This window comes from Poecile atricapillus, chromosome 1 (assembly GCF_030490865.1).
Source record: "Poecile atricapillus isolate bPoeAtr1 chromosome 1, bPoeAtr1.hap1, whole genome shotgun sequence".
NCBI lineage: Eukaryota > Metazoa > Chordata > Aves > Passeriformes > Paridae > Poecile > Poecile atricapillus.
The window spans coordinates 86,594,542-86,617,202 of record NC_081249.1 but is presented as its reverse complement, the minus strand read 5'-3'; the positions used below and the strand labels follow the sequence as shown (position 1 = coordinate 86,617,202).

The window sequence follows — 22,661 nt, the reverse complement described above, 5'->3', positions numbered from 1 at the left end:
GAGCAACACCAAGAAGATGCTAAATAAGTGCCAGGCTGGAATTTACTGGGTCTTTGGAGACAGAAATATTTGCCTCTAGGAAGACCACACTGATCATACTTTGCTTTTGTACGTATTACATATATAGATTAGGTTCAAATGCATTTTGCCTCTAACCACACATGACTTTGGGAGTCATCTGCACATTTCTAACTATCTGGAACAGACTAGAGGTCAAAAAGTCTCCTCATTCCTCTCTCAGTTGCATTGTGAAACAATATGAAGAAAAATTTCACCAGGATTAGTTTTATAACTACACAAAATTGGGACAGAAGACCACAGGCTGCAAAGTATAAGAGCTTGAACAAGGTATCTGAAGTCAGGCAGTAAGCAATCGCCTAGATGCTTCCTTTAATTCCCTCATTTCTAGAAAAAGATTCCTTTTACACAGTCAAAAATGCTTTCTATTCAGTTACTTTTGATATGGAATATTTATTCCATAACTTCATATTTGAATTTCAAATGTGGGATCCACATCTGTAAAAATGGAAGTTCTCTCACTGTTTGTTTACCTGCTGTATGCACATGCTTAAAATCAATTTTCCCATGCAACTGGGATAAACAGGTATCTTGTCCTTCCATTAATTGTTAGTAGTCTTGAAAATAAGCACATAAGCACATCTCTAGCACAGGTTTCTATTTTCTTTTTTGGATATCAGCCTAAGTCCCCTGAGGTTCTGTTCAGTGCACCAGAACGGAAGTGTCTCTTCTACTGATATTTTTATTGCTCTCCAAAGCTACTCTCCTCTTCTCTGCTAGTGTCATTAAATGGGATAAATGGGAAAAAGAAATTTAGGGAGAAAGACATTCTGTTTGGATATTCATGTGATTCTTCCTGTTCTCCTGAGAGAGACTGACATGTCATTGTTTGGTCACAGTTCAATTAGTCTCTCTCCTATGATCCCTAAAATGAACAAATTTGTAGTTCTTAATGCCAGCATGTTACAGTCCATTCTCATTACTGTGGGCTCCCAAAATTCTGCAAGCAGAAGACGGAGAAAAGAGAAACATTAGGGAAGTGTATTTAGATTGCACTGTTGCAGGCCACACTTTCCATCTTAAATGCTCTCCATCATTACTGGGCATCTAGCAGTGCTCTGGTTGCTCATCATGGAACACAGCTAGGGGCGACACACTACTTTCTGTGTCTGTAGATCAACCCAACCCCAAATATGTCTTACCAAATAATAAATGACAATTTTCTTCTGCTCGCCTATGGCCTCTGGTGTGAAGATATAGTGCACCTGGACCTCTGCTGAGGAGCCACAACTTAATGTCTCAGGCTTTGGCTCAATTTTGAGGAAGCTCTTACTGAGAGAGTAAGAGCGAGTTACTCTGCGCGTGGTATGCTCATAGGATGGTGTCATCCAGTCACTGTCATAACAGTTCAGTTCAGGTTTATGATCTGCCTGAGAAAGAAGAATAAAAGGTTCATAGCCAAACAAGATCAGGTATAAAGTCACATAAAAGTCCACTGAAAAACTCTGTATTTCACATTCTTAGGGGATTATGGATAACATGCAGAGAAGACACAGAGAAGTGAGGTGACCCACCAAGAAACTTGCCTTGCTTTCCAACTGGCAGAAAAGACTGATAACCCATGGATAGACATTTCCCCTGTTGAGAAAGACAGAGGCTCACCCCTGTCACTGCCACTCACTCGAATTTCCAGGGAGAGTTCTGTGAAGCTGATAGTGTCTATGGAAAACCAGGATTGTCCCTGTTCATCTGTAGTGTAATTCCCTTTGTATTTGTTTCCACCCACAGTAATCGTGATGGTTTCATTGGCAAGTGGAGCATCAGTGCCATCGACCAGCTTCACCTAACAAAGCAATAACAAACTTCAGGTTTTAAACTAGCAACAAAAAACAATTCCCAAGTAATACACCCTCTCCCCTCTTTTCCTCCTTGCCAGGCAGGATATTTCTTGATAGAGAAGAACAAAGGAAAAAAAATGTGGAAATGTGTGAGGCATGCCCTGAGTTGTCTGAGGGAACAACTGAGAAAATTCTCAGCAAAACAACCTGGTCAGCCCATGGAAATTATCTATTAGGATCCTAAGTTCCTCAGTAGTTTTAACTCCCCCAGCCAGCTTCCTTTGGAACCTCCACCATGTATCACCTGCCTCCTGAACCACGCAACCTGCACACCCCACTACTGAATCCCCACTGATGGGATTGTGCACTTGTGTGTTTGCTGTGCCATTCATTGCCCATGGTCTCAGAAGTTCCCTACCATCCCAAAGAGAGGGATCCCTGGTTTGTACACATAATCCAACAGGTCAAAGTGGATTCTGCTCATGGTGGACGTGATACCGCAGGAGCCAGTTCCAGTCATCTCTATTCCTGAGACAGAGCACAGTAAAGAGGGATTATTAATGAATTTCTAGTCATGTTACTCCACTTTCCTCCTGTTTGCCAGTTCCTCCTGTCAGCCTGCCATCACTTTGCCTTCTTCATATCCTACATACCTGTGCCATCTTCTGTGATTTTGCCTTGTACCTCAAGGCTCATCTCATATCCCTTGCGTAGGAGCTGAAACACCTTGGTCCTCACCACACCAGAAACACATCCACGAGCATCTGCCTAAGCAAGGGATTGAAGAGAAAATTGAAATTCTGTGAAGAGAGTTTATGCCTTGAGGAATGAGAATAGATACCCCAAACCCAACATGCTTAGCTTCTGTTCATGAAATTCTAGAATTTCTTCAAGGGTTGTGTCCAAGACCAGAACTTGTGTTCAGCCTGTTTCCTAGTGTTTCATCCACATATTTTCTGTGATCTGTTAGGTTTCTGACACACAGTTTTCCAAGGGCCACACTGGTTTCCTTGTCAATTCTCTCCTGCCCTAGTTCTGTTTTTCTTTGTTTCTTCCATTGTCTCCTCTCTTTATCATGTTGCTCTTTCTCCTGTATTTGTCTCATATGTCTCACAATACCACCTCATCTTTGTTCCTTGTTCTCTATACAGCCTTCTTGTTTTCTCCTCATCTTCGCTCCTTGCTTGCAGTCAGTCCCTCTCAGTTAGAAAATTCCTTTAAAGTTTCTTTTCTCAGTTTGTGGATTAATACCAAAGACCTTATGGCTGGCAGCTGGAGCTTTGTCACTAGTTTCAATGGGGTCAGGTTTTCATCATCAGTCCTGTTTCCAGTTTAATGGTCCTTTTGTTAAGAATGCCTTCCTCTGGCATTCTCAGCTTTTCCCTGGAGAGAATGCTATCTCTGATGCCCTACTATATTCCAAAACATTTGATCTCTCTTGAGACAACATTTCCCATTAACCTTCAGAAAAACCACTACATTTTGATCCTGGGACTCACCTGTCTAGTGAATTCTTCACACACAGATTCTGCTTCTTTTCCATAACAACTTGAAGCAGACTGGGAAAATTTCCGGCATACCTGGACATTCACCAGACCAGGAACAGGCTTCCCATAGGTGTACCTAATCACAATGTGTTAAAAAATGTATCAGATAAGGAGACAATCAGTCACACTCAGACACATCTCCTTAAAGACCTCTGTGGATGATTTCCTAATACTTCTTAAAGGCTGACTAATCTGACATTTTAATGATTTCCATCTTTTCCATAGTGACATTCTTCCATCATCCATGGAAGATACATTCATCCTGCTCTAGGTGGGATGCCTCTGCAGAGAAAGGCTGACTTCAAAAATTATTTCAGCCAGGAGCATTCCTGTATTACAAACTGCTCAGGGTTCAATGAAGGAATGGAAAGGCAATCAGGTACTCAGAAGGAGTGATTTGTGAGTTAAAAATGAGAACACTGGGTTTGCATCAGCAATTTAAATAATGTCTTATCTGACATCTTGTAGTATTTGAGGGTTCAGTATTGGCAGAGAAGCTCTGAAGAAATGTAAAGACAGGAAATGTGAAATAAACTGGGAAGAGAAGGATGCAGATTTGTTGAACATAATCTTCTAAGGAATACAGGGAAGACCCTTCACTTTGATTGTTCAGGCCAAGCAGCAGGTTTAGGACTGACAGAATGAAATAAGTGTTCACTATATGCCTGGGAAATGTTTAAAAACCCTCCCCGAGCACTTCTCTTGGTCCTCAGCAAAAAGGCAGAGTGAAGGATAAGCAAGAGAGATTTACTGGAGCTCTGTGACTCACAGACCACAGACAGACACTGGAAGCTCGCTGTCCTTAATCGTGATCATCTTTGGGACCTTCACCAGGACCTCGAACCTGGGCAGCACTAGACAGAAGAGAGAAAGTCTGGTGTGAGAAGAGTAAATGAGAGCTGTGCACTACACAGAAACTCAAGCACAGAGCCAGGTTCATCTACATATGAACCTCTCTGTGGTCTTCAGTATTGCTCTCTACCCCTTCCATAGGTTTTCTCAGCTTTCACCACTGTTTGGCCTCAAAGGCAATTAAGGAAGTTTGTAGTCCTTACCTTCCCTTATTTTCAGCACAAGCTTATGTGGCACCAGACAGCTGAGCAGATCCTTCACCTGTGTCCATTCAGAAGGACACGCTGGTCCTGTGTGTTGTGTTCACAATGCATAATTTGCAGGTGGGACTTGGAACTGCACATTCACCACCTTTGTAATTTACCACATTGAAATGCCTCAGATCACTGATCCTCTTGGCTGATTCTTACTGTTCTGGAGATCCAGAGTTACTCCTGGACACACTAGAATGTGCCATGGGATATCGTCCTGCATACCCAGAGAGTGCAAGTGAATCTAGCCACAGACCCTCAGTCCGATATTTTCAAGTGGAAGAGGCAGCACTAAAGCCCAGTATAAAGGGGCACAAGTAAAATACATATTTTGCTCCTGACGATTGAATTACATCCCTCTTCCCATATTGCATCCTGCAGCCCTATGCCTACAATTCCTCATGCCCAGGACTGGACTGAAGCATGCAATGTCCTGCTTCCAGGTGGGGCAGCTGAGGGCTTTTTCACAGTGCAAAGAAATAACAGCAGAGTGGGTGCACATCCAGGAAATGGAAAATAACCCTGGGTTACATGGTTTGGACATAAATTTGCCTCTAAGATGGGAGGCAAGGCTTAATGTTTCAACCCCAGGGCACGTTTCCTCAAAAGACTGTAAGAGAAACAGCAATAGGAGAGATTCATAGGAAAAGGACTGAAAAACAAAGAAAAGAAAAATCAGTTTAGTAAGAGGCTAACAAAGGCACATATATCTGTGATTTTGTGGGGCATCTGTCACCATGGCAGGTTGAAGCCTATAACCTGTTTTGTGGTCAAATTATCCACCATGCCTGACTCAAAGCCAATTAAGTCATCTCCCATGGACTTCAATGGCAAGCTATGGTCTGCATATTCCAGAAACAGCAGGTCCTGATCAATATTTGGTAGAGTCAGTAGAGTCAGTGGAGAGCCTGGGAGTGTGAAGCACTGGGCAATCAGCCTTTTCAAATGCGTGCTATGGTCAGAATACACATCTATGATCACCCAGAAGTTTTGTTAGAGAACTGGGGGTTAAAAGTCTCCCTGCAGCAGCATATTTCTCCTTACTCAGTCTCTCCTAGCAGCCTGTTTGTAACATTCGTGGCTTGTTCTTCAATCACAAGTTTTCTACCAAACATGCTTTCTAAGCTTTCACAGAAACAAGAGCAAAAATAGAGAGGTTTATGAATGGAGAAAGAGATCCTATGCAGATGATGAGAGAAGAAAAAGAGAGTCACCAAAATACTGTCATCTCTTCCTTCATATTTAGTGCTACTTGCAGCAAGCTGCTGAACTGGAATCAATTAAGGCAAAGTTAGCTGAAATTGGTGCCACAAGCCATGCTCAGGAATTCTGGTGTGTCCTGTGCTCCCAAGGGCACTATGAGCAAATACAAGCTCAGGCAGGTTGTAGAGATGCCATAAAATCAGCAACCACTTCTGATATTTAGTGCTTTCTGGCTCAGCCCCTATGAACCTCATTGCCTGTTATATTCAGTCCCTTCCTTCTCCATGTTGTTCCCAGAAAATTCCAGAGTGGTCACAGTAAAAGGCATTACTGTCAAATTCCTCTCCTTACCAAATTCCTCCACGCTGAAGGAGTGCTCCACATGGGATGAGAAGCTCTTCTGCACGACTATTTTGTAGGAGCCTTGGATGGGATCCGAGGTGAGGGGGAAGGAGAGCTGTGTAAATCCTGTTTCTAGTTCCACCCCTTGCCACTGGTACACGCGGTTCCTCTGGGGATCCTGCAGGTGAGGGTAACAGTGTCACAAGACAGTACAGGAGAGTGCCAGGGACAGAGCAGTGCAGTGCCCAGGATATGCACATCCCAGCTGGCAAATACCTTTCTGTAATTATTCAACAATCTGTGAGGTTCTGAAAATACTTACCTGTCAATTCTGCATACCTTGCATGCTTTTTAAACACTTCTTACACTCAGGGGCGTTGTCTCCCCATCTGCTCTACCTGTAAAGGATGGGGCCAGGAAGCTAGGCAAGACAGACTGGCAGGATAACAGAAGGGAGCAGAATTGATATCAGAAGTAAGTGGAAGACATGGAGAAAAGAGGGAAGTTTCAGCTTCCTTGACTGGCCATACAACATGCAAAAGTTTTGGTTTCCCCTGCCTGGAATGAAGACTGCTGAAGTACCAGTACACAATCTGCTGAGGAATCAGACACCTGACTTATCTATGGGACTGAGAAATGTACATGTTTAAAGAGTTCTAAGATAGTGGGCAGGTGGGTTAGATTAGGTATGAAGATTAGGTATGGTGACAGGAAGAGAGGAAAGTATATTTTCACATATAGGCATCCAGCTGAGGTTCCTCCCTTGTGTCTTCATGCTCCTAATGTTGGAGCTGAAGTCTCACCACTACTATATTTGTGTATTGCTCATTATTGACTATCAATTATTGATCCCCTCAGCCCCAAATTTCCTGTAGAAGTCACTGAAAGAGCACAGTGGTCCTGAGTAGTTTAATGTAGCCTTTTCAGGCTCCTCGGCAGGATGGTTAATGTTTATAGTCTTTCATTTTCTGCCTGCTCTTTGCATTGTACCTTGGCAGTCACCAAAAGTTTATTTACTCTAGATAGGTGTGTGACTCAAGGTATGTGACTATGTGCACTTACTGCACTGAGATATTATCTCAGGGCTTAGGGGAAATGGAGATGTGAATGACATCTCCCAGCTGGAGAACATCAGTCAGGGGGCAGAAGAGGGAGCCATGCTCCTGAGAAGCCACCTGCAAGGGTGGCACAGTCAGTAAAATGCATCTCATGGCTCTGACCAAACCTCTTCATCATCACATTTCAACCCTGCTGAAAAGCTCACCACTTATTGTGAGGGACACCACTGGGCTTCCTCGCGAGAGGAATTCAAGAAAATGTTCACATAAATGTCTACATTTCAAGCTGGACTTGTGAACTTGTTGCCATTCATGTGATGTATCTGTAGGGAAAGCCTGAAAACCAGTTTGTTCTCTTCCTCAGGAAGGTGTTCTATTTTTTAAAATTACATAAACAATAGGTCATAGAATAATAGTTCAGAAGTAGCAGACTCATAGGATCTTCTGCCTCTGTGCTTCACTAAGATAAATTAGTGACATATAGGGTGTGAATTGATGGACATTTATTTCCTTACAAGTGCTGACTCTAAGGCTGTCACCTTTCTTCACTCCTGCCACTCTTTCCTTTGGTTCAGTCCAAGTTGCATGCAATCATGTGGTAAACTGCACTGACAGATCTGATCTGGCTGAAGAAATTACTCTAGAGTAAACCGGTGAGTTTTCTGCTATGGGAGCTTCCCAGTCTACAGGAGTGCCTTCTAGACAGCTGTGAAATCCAAAGAAAGGGCAGTACTGGACTGAGAAGGGGTATTGAGGAAGGGAGAGGGGATGGTGAGGAGGAAGGACAAGGCCTACATAAGCTGGCTTAAACAGCACAGACAAATGCCTTGCTTTACAGACTAGAGCTGAAAACACAGATGTCCTTCCTAGGGATTTAAAATTGAAGGCTTTCATGGTATTGACACATCCTCACATAGGTTATGAAATTATTCAGCTTGCTAGGCAAAAGTGAGTGCATGAATCATTCCAACATCTTCCTTTCTAACTTTTGCCTGCCACTGAAGTTCAACCATTTAAAAAAACAGCAAACAAAAAGAACATGCTTGGGAAGACAGGGATTGTCTACTCACCTAATTTTGTTTCTTTGGTTTTGATAGCTTATTTAACACTGGTCTCTAATTTGAACCACACTTGGCAGACAGAAACTCTCAGTTCTGACTGGGAAGAGCAATAAGCCATTTTGATGACCTCTAGCCAATAGTAGTTCTGTTCATAGCATGGCTTGTAATGATCAATTAGTTTTCTTTTACAGCTCATTCTGTGATCAAAGAACCATTGCTGGAAGTTATTTTGATGCCTGACTACTCAGCCTTTCTTTAACCAAGGGGAAAAGGTCACATGCCTGTGATCTTTCCCTTGCCCCTCAGCCTGAAAACACAACTGCTGGGGACTGGTACCTCTGTGCCTGCACGTTCTTCTGCAAATAATGTTGTGGTTATCCACTCACCTGAACGTAGACAAAGGGAAACTGTGGGAAAAGAGCAAAAGAAAATCAGTGTTAGAAATATTAATCACACAGAAGCAATTTCCAGATTTGGACTGAAGGGCAGAAGAACAAACTTCTTAGAAGTCCTTTGGTTTTGTTTCCTTTTCTGTACTTGCTCCTTTTCCTTGGTTCTTGATGGCTAAGGGAATCTTTTCTATAATATTTTAGGGCCCTGACCTTTTGTCTTACCACAGTATGAAGATGTGACAAAGCACAATTTTTCAAATAATTTGTCTGCATGAGGAACTGATTGTCAAATAAAATAAAAGGTGGGCTTGCACCTCTCACCAGATCCATAAAACCAACTTCTTGTCACGCTGCTCTCTAAGTGTGGGATTGCACCCACTGCCAGAAACAGCTGCACACCTGTCACTACCAATGGAAACTTGTCCCACACATTTTTTTTCAGTAATGACATCCCTGCCCACATGCTTAACCACATACATTGAGCTGCAAATCTGCTTTTAAACATCTATATGCTTCTGAAAAAGGGGATTTTTTTTCAGCCAATAGAGATGGGTGGAGTGTGTCCTAGGATAGAATATGGAGCAAGTAAAGCATGGTGTGAGAGAGTATCATATGTTTTAAAGGCTGTCATAAGTGGTTCTGGATGATGACAACAATGGTGTTAATTAAGGATTAAATCTCCTGGCTAACAAGAAGCAATTAAGGCTCTACCTTCTCATTCAGCGGGTAGAAGTCTTTGTCCAGAGAGACGATCCGAAACTGAACTGAAGAGTGCAACAGAAAAAAATGGAAGTTCCACTGTTAAATTTGTAGCCATCACCAGGAAATGTCAATGTTTCAATAATTTATAACTCTGATCAACAGGCTCTGAATTGAGATCTCTAAGTAAAAGAAACAATTACTTCAGGTTCTTTCTCTTGCAGGTAGTGAGGGGCAGATAAATTTAGATAGATAATCAGGTCTTGGCTGAATTGAATTATCTCTTGGGAGTGCCTGTCCTGCTTTGTTGATTCTGGTGCAACCAAGGGAGACTATGCCTGGCAGTCATCCCAGTTTTGTGCCTCTGCTTGAGCAGAATGAATCAGAGCCTGTGCCTACATCTGGCTGAGATGCTGTGCCTGGAGAATGAAGACTAGGAATGATGGAAGTGCCATGAACTAGACCTCAGCTGACACAAATAAGATTTACTGAGCACCTTAGATCCCCCCATAAAGAAATCTGAGACCTTTAATAGAAGTACGGCACTTCTGGAGAATGGACCCCTTAAGATTTTATGCTGTCAGAGTCAACACCAGCACAGTTCCTGGTACCTGTCTGTCCAGGCTTGTAGATAGGTTTGTCTGTCTGGATGAAGACCAAGCTTTCAGAATTCTTGATCAGCACTGACTTGCGGCTCTTGAACTGCAGTGTGTCCCCTGTCACCGTCACAGTGAGAAACGCCACCGATGTGCTATTGGATTTTGGAAGCTAAGGAGAATGAAGAGGATAACTGCTTTACTGATTCACCCCATTGCACTGAGTCTTGAAGGAAGAAGTGCTAGCTGGGTCAGAAAGTTCCCTTAAGGGACAAAAAAGGCTCAGTGCAGGGAGCAAGAAAAAAACATGATTGCCTTCCTTCATTTATATACTCAGAGAAATATTGAACCTGATTTTATTTTAATCCATCACATGATTTATCAAAAAGAAAATTAACCCAGATTCATTAACTAGGGTATAGAACCTGTTGCTTACGTTACTCACCAACCACCCTTCTGCAGTAAAAAATTGTGCATAAGCTGCAGAAGCAGCCATATGACTTCATGGACCTCACTGTCTTTAACAATTCCCCAACTTCTACAGTTTTCACGCTATTTTATTCTCAGCCTTACACATATCAAACAAACATGGGGCACATTTTGTCAATCAAAGTTCCAGAAGACTTCTCTAAGACATGCACGCAGAGAAGTACCACGTGGGACACAGAATTTGATAATGGGGGAAGATCAGTCCTCATAAGACTACCCCTGTCAGATATCCACATTGAGTTAATCCTTTTGTTTGACTTATCTTGGGGGTCTCTGATTGCAGCATGTCTTATTTCTCGTTTCTGGACTGCTTGTATCTACTATGCCACAACAATGAGCACAACAGGTCATCCCACAGGGATGAGATACTCACAGAGAAAGGGATACAGGTGAACACATCTTTCTCTGACACCACATCATCAATCAAGCTCCTGTTCTCCCCTAGGTACTCGAGTGTGGCACTCAGCGTCACAGACTCGTTCAGGTGAGTCAGCTGAACACAGACTTTCTCTTGAGAATCCGTGTGTATCAGAAAGGGCACCAGCACCAGGTACTGCCTGTGAAGAGAGGGAAGCAAGACAGATCAGAAACGTGAAACAGTTTTAAGGCAACCGTATTAAGTGAAAGAAAATTAACAAATCAGCATGCCTAATCCATTGTCATCCTTTCGAATTGCAGTGCATATAACACGAGCATTCATTTTATTTTGGGTTTATACATATTAAATGGTCTAACTAATTAGCCTAAAAGCAGGAAAATGCTTGCAGTAGAAGGAACAATTTCTATGCTAATAGAGAGTGCTTTACAAAGGATGTTTTGTTTGCCTTCACAGCAGGGGAGTAAGGATGGTTTGAAAGGTTTCAGGCTGTTAATTGAATTTTGTATATCCCACAATCTCCTTTTGAGACTCAGTGGCATTAGCTAAAAACAGCTGAGGAAAGAAACCCACCCACTTGTCTGGCTGCTCCAATCTTTGCCTATGCAGGTTTCCAAATCCTTCACATGCTGAGCAAAGATGTGAGTGCTTGCAGTTTGGGACCTTATTAAGACGAGCACACAAAGGATTTCAGAGTGTAGTGTTTTATTGCAACTCAAGTGTACTTGCATCTTCAAAGAACTTTTGACAAAGGTCCCTCACAAAGGACCTTTAAACTAAGCTGCCACTCAATAAAAGGGATCATTTTACTAATAAATCAAATTATTAATTCTGTCCTGCATTAATTGGTTGAAAGATAGGACAGAAGGGGTAGGAACCAGTGAAAACCTCCAGAGTTTGTGCTGAGACTCCTGCTCTTCAGTACAAACCTAAATGATCTTGGAGGTACATTTTTTTTCATAATTGTGCAGGAAAAGAAAATTCTAAAAAATTGACTTACACATTTGTGGGAAAGATTTTTTGTATGATAGAACTGAGTAGCAAAAATGGCAAATTAACTGTTCATAAAGGGAAAATAATAAGTGAGCTCCTACCACTCAGGCTTGAGCACTGTTGGTCAGTCTTGGAAAATTCTCAGTCAGTAATCAGTAACAAATAGACTACTCAGAAAGGAATAGAGGACAAATACAGCTGCATCCATCCAGAGCTACATTTTTACCTGGGCTCTGAGCTTTCTGGGGAGTCCTAAAGCTATTGTGGAGGCAGTGGGATCCAGGCAGTACCTGCATTTCCTTCCCCATGAGGCAGCACTGTGATGAAATGTGGTGAGGAGCCTGCTCTGAGCTCTGCTCAGCCAGTGCTGCTGCAGAAGCTGTGAAAAGAAGGAACTCCAGCCTCCCAGAGAGTGAGTTACAGCTTGTGACTCTCTACTTTCTCCAGTGTTTCCTTTCTTCCACAACCTTCTTACCACGGCCTCAGCCCATGCCGCTTCCCCTAATGCCATTCCCCCTGTCAGTGGCACTGGCAATGTGACAATAACATCCAGTCTGCAGAAAGGACAGCATGACCTAGTTCGTGGGGAATTTGGCCTCATTTCTCTTCCTGTTCACTGTTCTGCTGAAATTTTGGCCAACTTGCAGAACTTCCCCTTAGGCTGGCTTCCCTGCTTTTGAAACAAAGATATAAACCATGCTGTCTATAGACCTCTCTTTAGGTGTTTTGGGATGTGTTGTTGAGAAGAGACAGATAAATTAAATTACTATGAGCATTTTAAGTAACTTTGGTCACAAAATCCATGTATAGACATTCCGGGACAAAAAGCATCTGGGCTGACAAAAGAGACCTCAGCATGCAATGAGCTGTTCTGACAAGAGAGGTGGTGACTCTGACAGAGGCATGCATCAAGGAGGAATAGGAAACCATAGAGATGGTGGCTGAGGTAAAAATGGTGAGTCTGTTTATATGGAAAAGGTAATACTGTAGCTTAAGGTAGAATAATGTCTATCTGTTTATTGACTCTCAGCTGCTTACTAGAAAAAGCACCCAACCAAAGAAAGCAGTGAATTTCATCAGCCCAAATCCATAACTGCCAATTCAAGTTTCATTATGACCAAATGCAGAGTATTCCCAAGCATGTACACTGCATTGTAAAACAGCTTACATGCACAACCAGAATAGGACAACAATACCTTTGGCTGCATTCTTCCAAAGTCATAGAAGTTTTGGTTACAAAAGATGTCTGGATGTCCCAAGCCCACCTTCCCCGCTGCAACAGGACCTTTGCAAAGGACGCTATACATGGAATTTCTACCATCTCACTGGGTTACCTCTTCCGGTGCTGCACTAACTTGATGAAAGTGTTTTTTTTTCTAATACATAATCTTAGCCTTAATTGTGTCTCCTGTCCAGCTGGCCACCTCTGAAACAGAAATAGCAGCAGCAATTTCTGCTCAAAGAAGTGATACCACTACTTGCATAGGGCACAGTAAGCAAGTCTTGGTTGGAAGTTTAATTTTTGTCTTCAGTTCAAGGGTTGCTTCCTTTCTGTGTTGTATACAGCTATCTGTGATCTATCCTGCACCTGCAACAAAACCACTACCATCAACTACCTAGCAGCTCACTGCTCAGAACTGCCTCCCTACTGGGCTCCTGTCTTCCTTCTGTAGGCCCAATAACACCCTTCTCTCTCCCACCTCTCATCCTTTCTTTGTTCCTCCCTCCCAGAATGGGGCTCAGGTAAGTGACAAAAAGTACCCAACAAGAAAGATGGAGAGAGACTATTGCCAAGGGACAGGACAAAGGGGAATGGAGACAAACTAAAAGAGAATTGGTTTAGATTAGCTATTAGGGAGAAAATGTCTTCACTCTGAGGGTGGTGAGGCAGGGGCACAGGTTGCCCAGACAAGCTGTGGCCACCCCATCATGAAGTGTTTAAAGCCAGGTTGAATGGAGGTCTGGTCTAGAGAAAGGGGGTTTGGACCTGGATGATCTTTAAGGTCCCTTTCAGACCAGGCCATTCTGTGGTTCTATGATTCTATGTTGCCCATAGGTCTGAGCAGTATGGTTTCATTCCCTTTCCCCCTGATGTTGGGCAAGGATGAATTAAGATTAAGTAATCTTCATTACTTAGTGACATCAGATTACTGTAGGGAGACCAGGGAGCTCTGCCTGACCCCAAAGCAGACTTGGTTGGCTGATCTACCCCAGAAGCACACCAGCAGGGCAGATGGATGAGGGACTGATGGTACAGTGTGAGCCAAAGGTCCTTCAGGCTGACCCAGTTACAGCTTTACCTCTGACCACACAGTAAGTGGCAGCAGCAATGCTACACCTCCTGCCAGCACTATGGCAGCGCTCATGGGCATAAAATCTCTGCATCCAGCATTACATTCTCACCGTGCTGCTGAGAACTGCGCCTCTGTCAGCACAGCAGGAAGAACAGCAGACAAGGTCTGAAGAGGGAGACTGCTCCCACCCAGACAAGAGGCTTTAGAGCCACACGCTCTGGTGGGCAAGGCTGGGGCGGGCATGCCGGACTCCAGCCCGCCGTGCCATGCCCGCTGCCCAGAGCCATGGGCACAGCTCGAGGTGCAGCTGCTGGGCTGCACAGCCCTGGCGTGGATGTCCCGGGAGGGCGCTGGCACCAGCCTCCCTGCTGCAGGAAGAGAATCTAGGTCACAGATCCTCTCTGAGAACGAGTACATCTGATGCTGCCAAGGGAAACAAACTGGCAGGAGAAAGGGGAATAAACTGGCTTGAAAGCAACAGGAGAATGGAGAGAAGTAACTCAGTGATTGAAATGAGGATATTCTGGGAAAGGTAAGCACCTGGATTCTAGCATCATGCCCGCAAAATCCCAGGCCCTGAGAGGTTTCTGGGTAGAAACATATTTAGGCAAATACTGAGGAGCCAGGTCTGCACTATCAGTCAGCTGCAGGGCAGGACTGAGGGCACTTGAGCAGAGACTGGGGAGAGGGTGGAAGGAGGCCACTGGCAGAGGTAGCGGTGGAGAGGGGGCCCAGGGCTGGACAGCCAGGGGATTACAGGATGGGAGTGGGGAGCACTGTCAGAGCTGTGCAAAAAACTCAGGGCTTGGTTATTAGTGGGAAGAAAACTGAAGGAAAAAGGCAGCGCTTAGACATCCCTCCCCCCTCCGCCTGTGTAGCTTACGGTTCTGTGTTGAGAGGAGTATTTCCAGGAAGGAAGAAGAGAAGAAGGAGGAAGATGTTTGGTTTGCTGGGCAGCTTGTCCTTCCCCATGGAGCAGAGCAGGTCGTGGTGAGCCAAGCAGTGCTGCTGTTTTCCTGCACCTTGTAATTCTCCTCAACTCTGTGCTCTGTCAGCCTCTTTATAGCTGCTCTCTGCAAACAGCCCGGGGGCTGGAGGAGATAAGGGCTGGGGGCCAGGGCCCATCCGGAAACAGGGAGAGGCAGCAAGGAGGAGCTGGAACAGAGGGACAGTATTTGGCCAGGGACTCTGCAAGTGGGGGAAGGGTATTTATTTGGATAATGCTTATATTAGAAATCTTTGAGTGATTCATGCCCTGCTTTCCTTAACCCATCAGATATCCACAGTGTTGGGGATATGAACTGTGTTCGGCACATGGTAATATTCCCTGTGGGCAGCATCCAATCACAGCAATCTGATTTAAATTTCCACAATATTTCCTTCATGGTTCCTCTTCATCAGCACTTTAAAATATATTATTTTGACTTGGAATGATTGACACAAAAGATTAAATTAATAAGTTAATACAGGCCATCGTGAATATTGATAAATTTCAGTCACAGCATGCCTTATTCTGCAAAGTTTCATCTGAGCTATACACTCCTCACTTCTTTGCCTGGCAAAGATGACACAAAAATTTGATGTGTCCTACACCTCCAAGTCTATGACCACTGTGGAAAACACATTTTCACTTGAAGATAAAGTAGGATATTGAGCTGTGTAATTTCAGTCACCTTAATCCAGTTCTGGTATACTTTCCACTGATTTCTTTTCAGTTTCTATTCTTTAGCTTTGTAGGTGACTGCCAATTATCCAAAACTAGAGTGGCTGGCTGGTGATTGCAACTGCAGGAAGAAAAGGTGTCTGTGGTTGGGTGTAAATACTCTCAGTACTATCACAACAGTGATACATGGGGCAATCCTTGTCTTCTTCAGGATCTTAAGCAATTTTGGAACCCCTGTTACCAAAAGCAAATAATCCCAAGAAAGACACTTGTTTCTCTAATATGATCTTGTTTGATCTCCTCAAGGACAGTAGCACAACACTCAACCCTCAAAGCCAAAGCCAAGCAATAAATTGAACTTTAACCTTTGGCTTTGAAGAACAGCCGTGTGTGGAAAGAAAAAGCTGAAGAAACATTTCTTGAAGACACTGATATCATGCCTGTGGTGGTCCATGCACTTTCACCTAAGAACTCCTGTTGGAAACCAGCAGCTCTAGTAAAGGAATGTCTCTCTTTAGTGCCCACATCAGCTTGTTATGTGACAGGTTAGAAAAAGTCTTCTGCAGATTTATAGAAAAGCTCTTATATAAAAGAGCTCCAGTTAAAAAAATGCATTAGCTGTTCAGCTAAAGGCAGAAAAAAATACTACAGAAGAAAAAAAATCAGTATTGTTATTTTAAAGGAAATACAGATGATGATATTAGTTTTCCCAGTCTGTGAATATAAAGCAAAAAAAACTCAAAATAATTTATTTTGTATAAAAAAAAAAAAGTATGACTGGAAAAGGTCTTTGGATAAATCTATAGGAATAACAGCAACATCCAAAGATGAAAAAAGGGGTTTGTCTTTGTATAGTAGACAAAATACTTCACAGACCACAGTGAAGGGAAGGTCATCTATCAAAAAACATCAGTCAATATGAACATTTTACAAGTTGCAACAAGCAGGGACAGGAAGATACACAGTGAAACGAAATACCATAAAACAGCTTCATCAGCTAAACTTCAAATGAAACTGAAAATGTGAGTATGAATAAAGATCATTCACTTTAGCTGCTTGTTGAATAATTTAACTTGAGAGAAGGGCCTGGCAGCAGATGAACTGCCTTTCCCAGACGTGGACAGCTGGGTTGTCAAATATAACTCATATTTCTGTGCTGTCATATGAACAAATGAGTAAATTCAGGCATGACAAAACCATCAATGAATTATTTTTATTTTAATGCACTTTGTAGATTAAATTGTGAACCAGATTGGTAGCTGAATTTTATAAATGATCCTGTGACCATATTTTGCATGATGTGAAGAGGCCATCTGTAGGGTAAGCCCTATAAAAAGCAGGAGTTTTCTGTCTCTCTCAGCTAGATTATAACAAATATCCACTCTATGTATAATCTTGGTCTTGCCTTAGAAGAAATTGATACAGTGTGTTGCAAAAAAGGTTATAAACAAGATTGTTTACCCACAGGCATGAGAAATCTTCAGTGTGTCTGTTTGATACTTACAGTACACAGCACACGCAGAGTAGGATAAATTGTTGAAATCGCCTTATAAAATCCATCTAAGGTAACTAGTGAATGATATCTAATAATTTTAAAATGTGTAAACAGGAAACTGCTTGCATGTTAGCCGATATTTTTGGATATTACAGAGAATTGAAGATAATCCCTGATGTAGTAACAAATGACAAGTTATTTTAATTTATACTTTTGTACTAGAATTTTGCCCAGGAGGTAGAAAAAGCCAAAACATTTACAAATGTGTCTCAGAACAGCACTCAGGACAATCAACTATGCTCTTTTTGAGTCATATAACTCTTCAGATAAAAATTTACAATGTAAAAAGATATATTAAATGTATATAGACTTTCTGTTTAGCTTTGGCTGTTAAATTATTGTCTGGGCTATGTCTCCTCAGGTACAGGCATCTCATGAAGGTTCTTCTGCTGGCCCTGAGGTTATGTTCAAGTCAGGTTGAATAGTGTTGGAGCCAGGCTTTCTTCAGAGGTGCGCAGTGGCAGAAGCGAAGGCAATGGGCCAAGCTTCGTACAGAGAAACGATGAGGAAAGGAAGGAAAAAAAATGTTTCTCCCAAGGGCTATGTAACAACAGAACAGGCACCCACAGGGGCCATGAGACATCCATCCCCAGAGACCAGCCACTCTTCATGGCACAAGGCCATGAGCAGAAGTGCCAGTGGAGAAAAAACACCCATAGTGTCCAGGCATTCCAGAGATTTCTGACATTTAGATTTAAAATTCACTTAGCTAGAAAGCAGTAAAACTCCAAATCACAGCCTCCCTCTGGAAGGCTGCTTGAGGTGCCAATGCCACCTCCCTGTGGCACAGCCTGTGCTGTACCCCCTGGAGTAACACCCACCTGCTCCTCAGCCCTGCCTCCCAGAGCCTTCTGTCTGAGCCAAGGGGGCCAAGGGGAAGGGCTTTGTGCTCAGCTCGTTTCCTGACTCGCTGGGTAACATAATGCACGGCCATCAGGCTCTCTCTGTGCTACAGCTAGGCCAGATGTTTGGTGCCCAAGTCATCAGCCTTTTCCCAGTGCAGAGAAGAGCTGGGGCTCAGCTGGTGTGCTCATCTGGGTTTTGAGATGGAGGATGCTACAGGAAAGCCAAACAAGAAAGTCCTAGTGGAGTATGAGGCAAGGAAATCAGATATTGTCATATTTCTTTCTTTCCCCTGCACCTCTGCTTTGCTCTGTTTCAACTTATTAGGCAGGGCAGAGCTGAAATTTCAGGTCAGGGGAAGGTGTATGAGCCTTGACACAGCTGGAGAACAAATCCATTTATCAGGAATCTTTTTAACACAGTGTCCTGCTACAGAGCCTGTCCTGGGGACAGGACAAGACCTCTCCTAAGCAGCCATGAAGAGAGAGCCAGCTGTGCATCCCACAGTCGATGCACAGGACTTCCCAGATGTGCTTTACCTTGGCACAGACCTTGGGGACACACCTTGCCTTGACAGCAAGGACAGCAAGGGGAACCAGTGGGACCTAGAGCTTATCACAGCTGGAGAAGTGAAGTAGAAAACCTCTGGCACAATTATGCAATTGCTTCCAGTAACAACCCAGCCTTAACCTCCCTATGGGTAGTGAGCCAAAGGGTTGGAGGCTGAAAAAATGTGTGAGGTTAGCACTTTAGCAGAGTCCTGTCAATAGCCAGTGGTGATTTTTATTCCCTTTACCTCTGACTGCCTTGTTATCTACCCTCTCTTTTCTCTCAAACAGGACTTTTTAAATCTCCAGGTTATATTTACACAGTGTGACAAGATGGGGTCCTGAAGCCCTGCTGAAATCATCTTCTTAAGGGAGATCCTGGTTTGCCCAGCAGCAACAGTGATGTAGCAGAAAGGATCTCTGTGTGCTGGGCTGCAAGAATATCAGAAAGGGGAAGAGTGAGATGTTCCCTTGAAGGAGTCTATTAGGTCTTATATTCAGTGTAATGCCTTGCTTTTAGGATTTTCTTGACCCTCAAGAGGTGACCTTGTACAAGGTCAAGCAGAAAGGAACTTCCTCTTGCTGTGAGCTACAGAATTAGCTTACACTATGTTGCTTTTTCACTTGAAAAGGTCTCGAGGAAAGTTATCATTGTTGCTCTGAATAATCAAAAATTGAAGTGTATGAGGGATGTTCCTCAGGAAGTCCTTCTCTGATGCTCAAAGTTTCACAGCCAATGGTGCCAGAGATGTGACCACACTTCTGTGTCACCTGACTGATGAATCAGATGGTGGGGATCAATTCAGTACAGACAAAGGCCTACCTCCCTAATTGTCCACCAGGTACAAATGAACTCAACAAAGAAATCATCAGAGAACAAGATGACAGAGCAATTTGACATTGCCATTTGTTGGCTGAAGGATTCTGACACATTTCTGGTCTTCTCTGATCATTGAAGTGGTTGGCCATTACTTACACTTCATATTTGACACAGGTGCTGAGAAGACCTGAACATCAAAATGATACAGGTGGGGTCTTGCTGTGCTGTTGTTAATAGCTTGGCACTATTACCTGTGACACTGCAGGGATCACAGAGGATTTGAGTGAAAAGATGGAGCAACCAAACTCCCTGGACCAAGGACTCCTTTGTCTGACCCTAGCTAAGCATTTGAGGGATGTAAGCAAGAAAATGCTTCTACACTAGAGCTCATTCTTCTGGAGAGACCCCTTTTTTTTCCTCTAGATTTTGCATCCTGCTGCCTGCACTGTGGATGAGACTAATCTTCTACTGTAAAAAAGTTGAGGTTTACTTTTCAAAGCAGGTATGATCATTGTAAGTCCTCTTCTTAACTAGGGCATAACATCAGCTTCTTGCAGATCCTGGAGTGTGGACTCCACATGAGCAGCAAATCAATTCCCAGAGTACAAATAAATTCTACAAATAATTATTTAACACAAAAAGGAAGTAATCTTGCCAGAGCATTTTAGTCAAAGACATTATGATGTGATTACACGTTGTTAACTCTTCTTTATTAATAAGAATTGCATTTCAGAACAGCTTTTAATGTACTTCCAGCAGAGCCATGCATGGGCCCATAGGAGATCCAAAAGCTTCAGAGCAGGTACAAGGACACTGGCAGACACCCACAGTGAAGCTGGGAGTTTCCCATTTATTGTAGTGTTGCTGACTCAGTTCAGTGTCCTACACAGCAATTTCAGCTTTTTTCAACTGAGATGTGCAATACCAAGGACAGTAAGCCAGTGCATGAGCCTTTGAGTTGGCAGCAGTAAGGTACCTCATTGCAGCTCTTGGGCCAGTGAGCCTGATTTTATCACATTGGACAACAGAGTTTGCTTAGTTTGTAAGTCTTAAAAATGACAGTAATTCTACCTTCTGAGGCCTGGAACACTCCCCAGATCCCTGGCACCTCAGGATTATGAGATGACAGAGGAAGAAATGACATTCAGTCTAATGGGTGTCCCAGGCTTGTTCAGTCCGCAATTAATATACTTGCTTCAGTTAGAGGTGTGTGTGACCTGATTTTTTGAGCCTGTAAAGGTTTTCAGCCTGTCAGTGAAAAATTCTCTTCCCAAGGGAAAGTTTCTTGAGAAAGTTTCTCTCTTGAGGACTATTTTTATAAATAGTTTATAGTTCTCAAAACAATACTGTACAGCTGTGTTGAGTGTATTTTCTCTTGTTCTACCAATGGGACTAGAGAGGTGTTGTTCCCTTTACCAATCATGTCAAACCTGTATTGAAACACCTTATAAAAGGGGCTGAAAGGTCCTGAAATAAAGCCCTTCTGATGATCCTCTTTCTGCTGTGGAACTGAACTCATGCTCCTTATTTCGTGTCCAACAGCGACAGGTGTGCAGCACAAAACCTAGAGCTGAAACACAACACCAAAGTTCCAGACATCTTGGAGGTGTTGGAATGTGTTTTAAGAATACTGCTGTTCCCTGTGGGAGTGGAAGCCAGGGAGACATGATCTAGATGTAAAAATCTGGAGGGAGAGTGTGAGCATGGGATATTTATTAGATCTGACTGCAAACACCAATTATCTGTTTGAGTTGAAGGATAAAATTGGGTAACAAACATTACATTTCAGCATGCAAAGGAAGAGATTGCAGTGGGAAATGAGCATTTCATGTTTTATTAGTTAGGTTTGGCCTAGCAGGAAGATAAGGTTTCATAAGTATGATAAAAATGCACTTTTTTTTTTTTTTTTTTTTTTTTTTTTTTTACCAGGACCTTGTTTCTTCCCAGGAAATTATGTTTGGCAGAACAGAATAACATATTTGGCCAGACCTGAGGGGGGATTTTTATGAGTTCCATGTGAGATGCTGAAGCCTTAACTTAATTGGTCTTACATTCCTAAGGAAGATATACACCCTGTATCCACATCCACTCAGTCTGCTCCCCTTTTCAACCTGGTTACTGTAACTATTGATTTATCTTGCTTTAGTCCAGCCCAATGCTCATGTAAATCAAGTCAGTTGCTACAATCTGGGCTGTGTCAGGAATACAAAATTCACAGACTTTCTTGCTTTCCTCCTTTTCCTCCTACTGCCAGTGATGTTTTAATTCTGCATGGAGATCAGAAATGTACCCAAAGCTATTTCATGTCCCACAGATTTCTCATCTGTGGAATTTAAGAAAATGGTTTTTTATAACACCAGTATCATGCACATCCTGCATAGCCAGCCCTGTGGAATTCTAAACCTCAAATTTTTTGCTGCATTTTGAAAAAAAAATTATTTGGGTGGAGGAATATCCTGTGTTGACTGGATGATTAATTTTCACTGGGGGAAAAAAAAAAAAAGCAAGCCTGCATGCAGCTTTTAGCAAATCTCCTGGTGGAATGAATAGATCCTGTCAAAACACATCCTAACCCTCGGCACTTGAGCAGTTTGCACTTAAATTCCTGCTCGGGCCCCTGTGGGTCCCATTGTCCCCCCCAGTGCCCGCCTTGCTCCATCCCTGCTCCTGGGAAGGAGGAGCAGCATCCGTGTTTCTTTCCCGAGCCCTCCCAATGCTGCTGTGCTAACGTGTTAGTGTTTGCAGAAACTACCACGACTCCAAGCGTGACAAAGTAGGGGATGACAAGAGGTGCAGGAAAACAGGGAGGCTTGCTGCTGGTGGCCTGGTTTGGACAAACTCTGACCAGACTTGTGGACTGGAGGCCCTGATGGGGTGAGATCCAGGATGTGGGACCAGGTGATCACCAGGCCAGGACTGCAAGCTGCCCCATTCCTCACCCTGTCCCCTGCTAAGCGTGATGCAGAGTCACTCTGTGATCATAGAACCACAGAATCACAGAATCACACAGTTGGAAGAGACCTTCAAGATCACTGAATCCAACCCGTGCCCTAACACCTCAAATAAACCATGGCATTGAGTGCCACATCCAGTCTTTTTAAACACATCCAGGATGGTGACTCCACCACCTCCCTGGGCAGACCATTCCAATATTTTATCATTCTTTAAGTAAAAAACTATTTCCTAATATCCAACCTCTATTACCCTTGGTGCAGCTTAAGGC

General features: G+C 43.2%; 1 protein-coding gene across 4 annotated transcripts in view; it reads right to left on the bottom strand.

Annotated features, from left to right (window-relative positions):
- LOC131583301 (alpha-2-macroglobulin-like) overlaps positions 1-15,079 on the bottom strand; it is a 36,933-nt gene extending 21,854 nt beyond the window's left edge. For 2 of the 4 annotated variants that reach the window (XM_058847254.1, XM_058847263.1), the window contains exons 1-12: positions 14,893-15,041; positions 10,720-10,903; positions 9,873-10,029; positions 9,274-9,326; positions 8,557-8,577; positions 6,061-6,229; positions 4,173-4,257; positions 3,356-3,479; positions 2,510-2,624; positions 2,275-2,384; positions 1,700-1,861; positions 1,221-1,448 (exon numbers count right to left, since the gene is read on the bottom strand). In XM_058847254.1, the coding sequence (XP_058703237.1) occupies positions 1,221-1,448; positions 1,700-1,861; positions 2,275-2,384; positions 2,510-2,624; positions 3,356-3,479; positions 4,173-4,257; positions 6,061-6,229; positions 8,557-8,577; positions 9,274-9,326; positions 9,873-10,029; positions 10,720-10,903; positions 14,893-14,981 (1,497 nt within the window). In that variant the 5' untranslated portion in view covers positions 14,982-15,041. Of the gene's footprint in view, positions 1-1,220; positions 1,449-1,699; positions 1,862-2,274; positions 2,385-2,509; positions 2,625-3,355; positions 3,480-4,172; positions 4,258-6,060; positions 6,230-8,556; positions 8,578-9,273; positions 9,327-9,872; positions 10,030-10,719; positions 10,904-14,892 lie in introns of all 4 variants that reach the window. The other 2 variants (XM_058847271.1, XM_058847280.1) reach the window with 2 other exon arrangements.
- Positions 15,080-22,661: the final 7,582 nt, after the last annotated feature.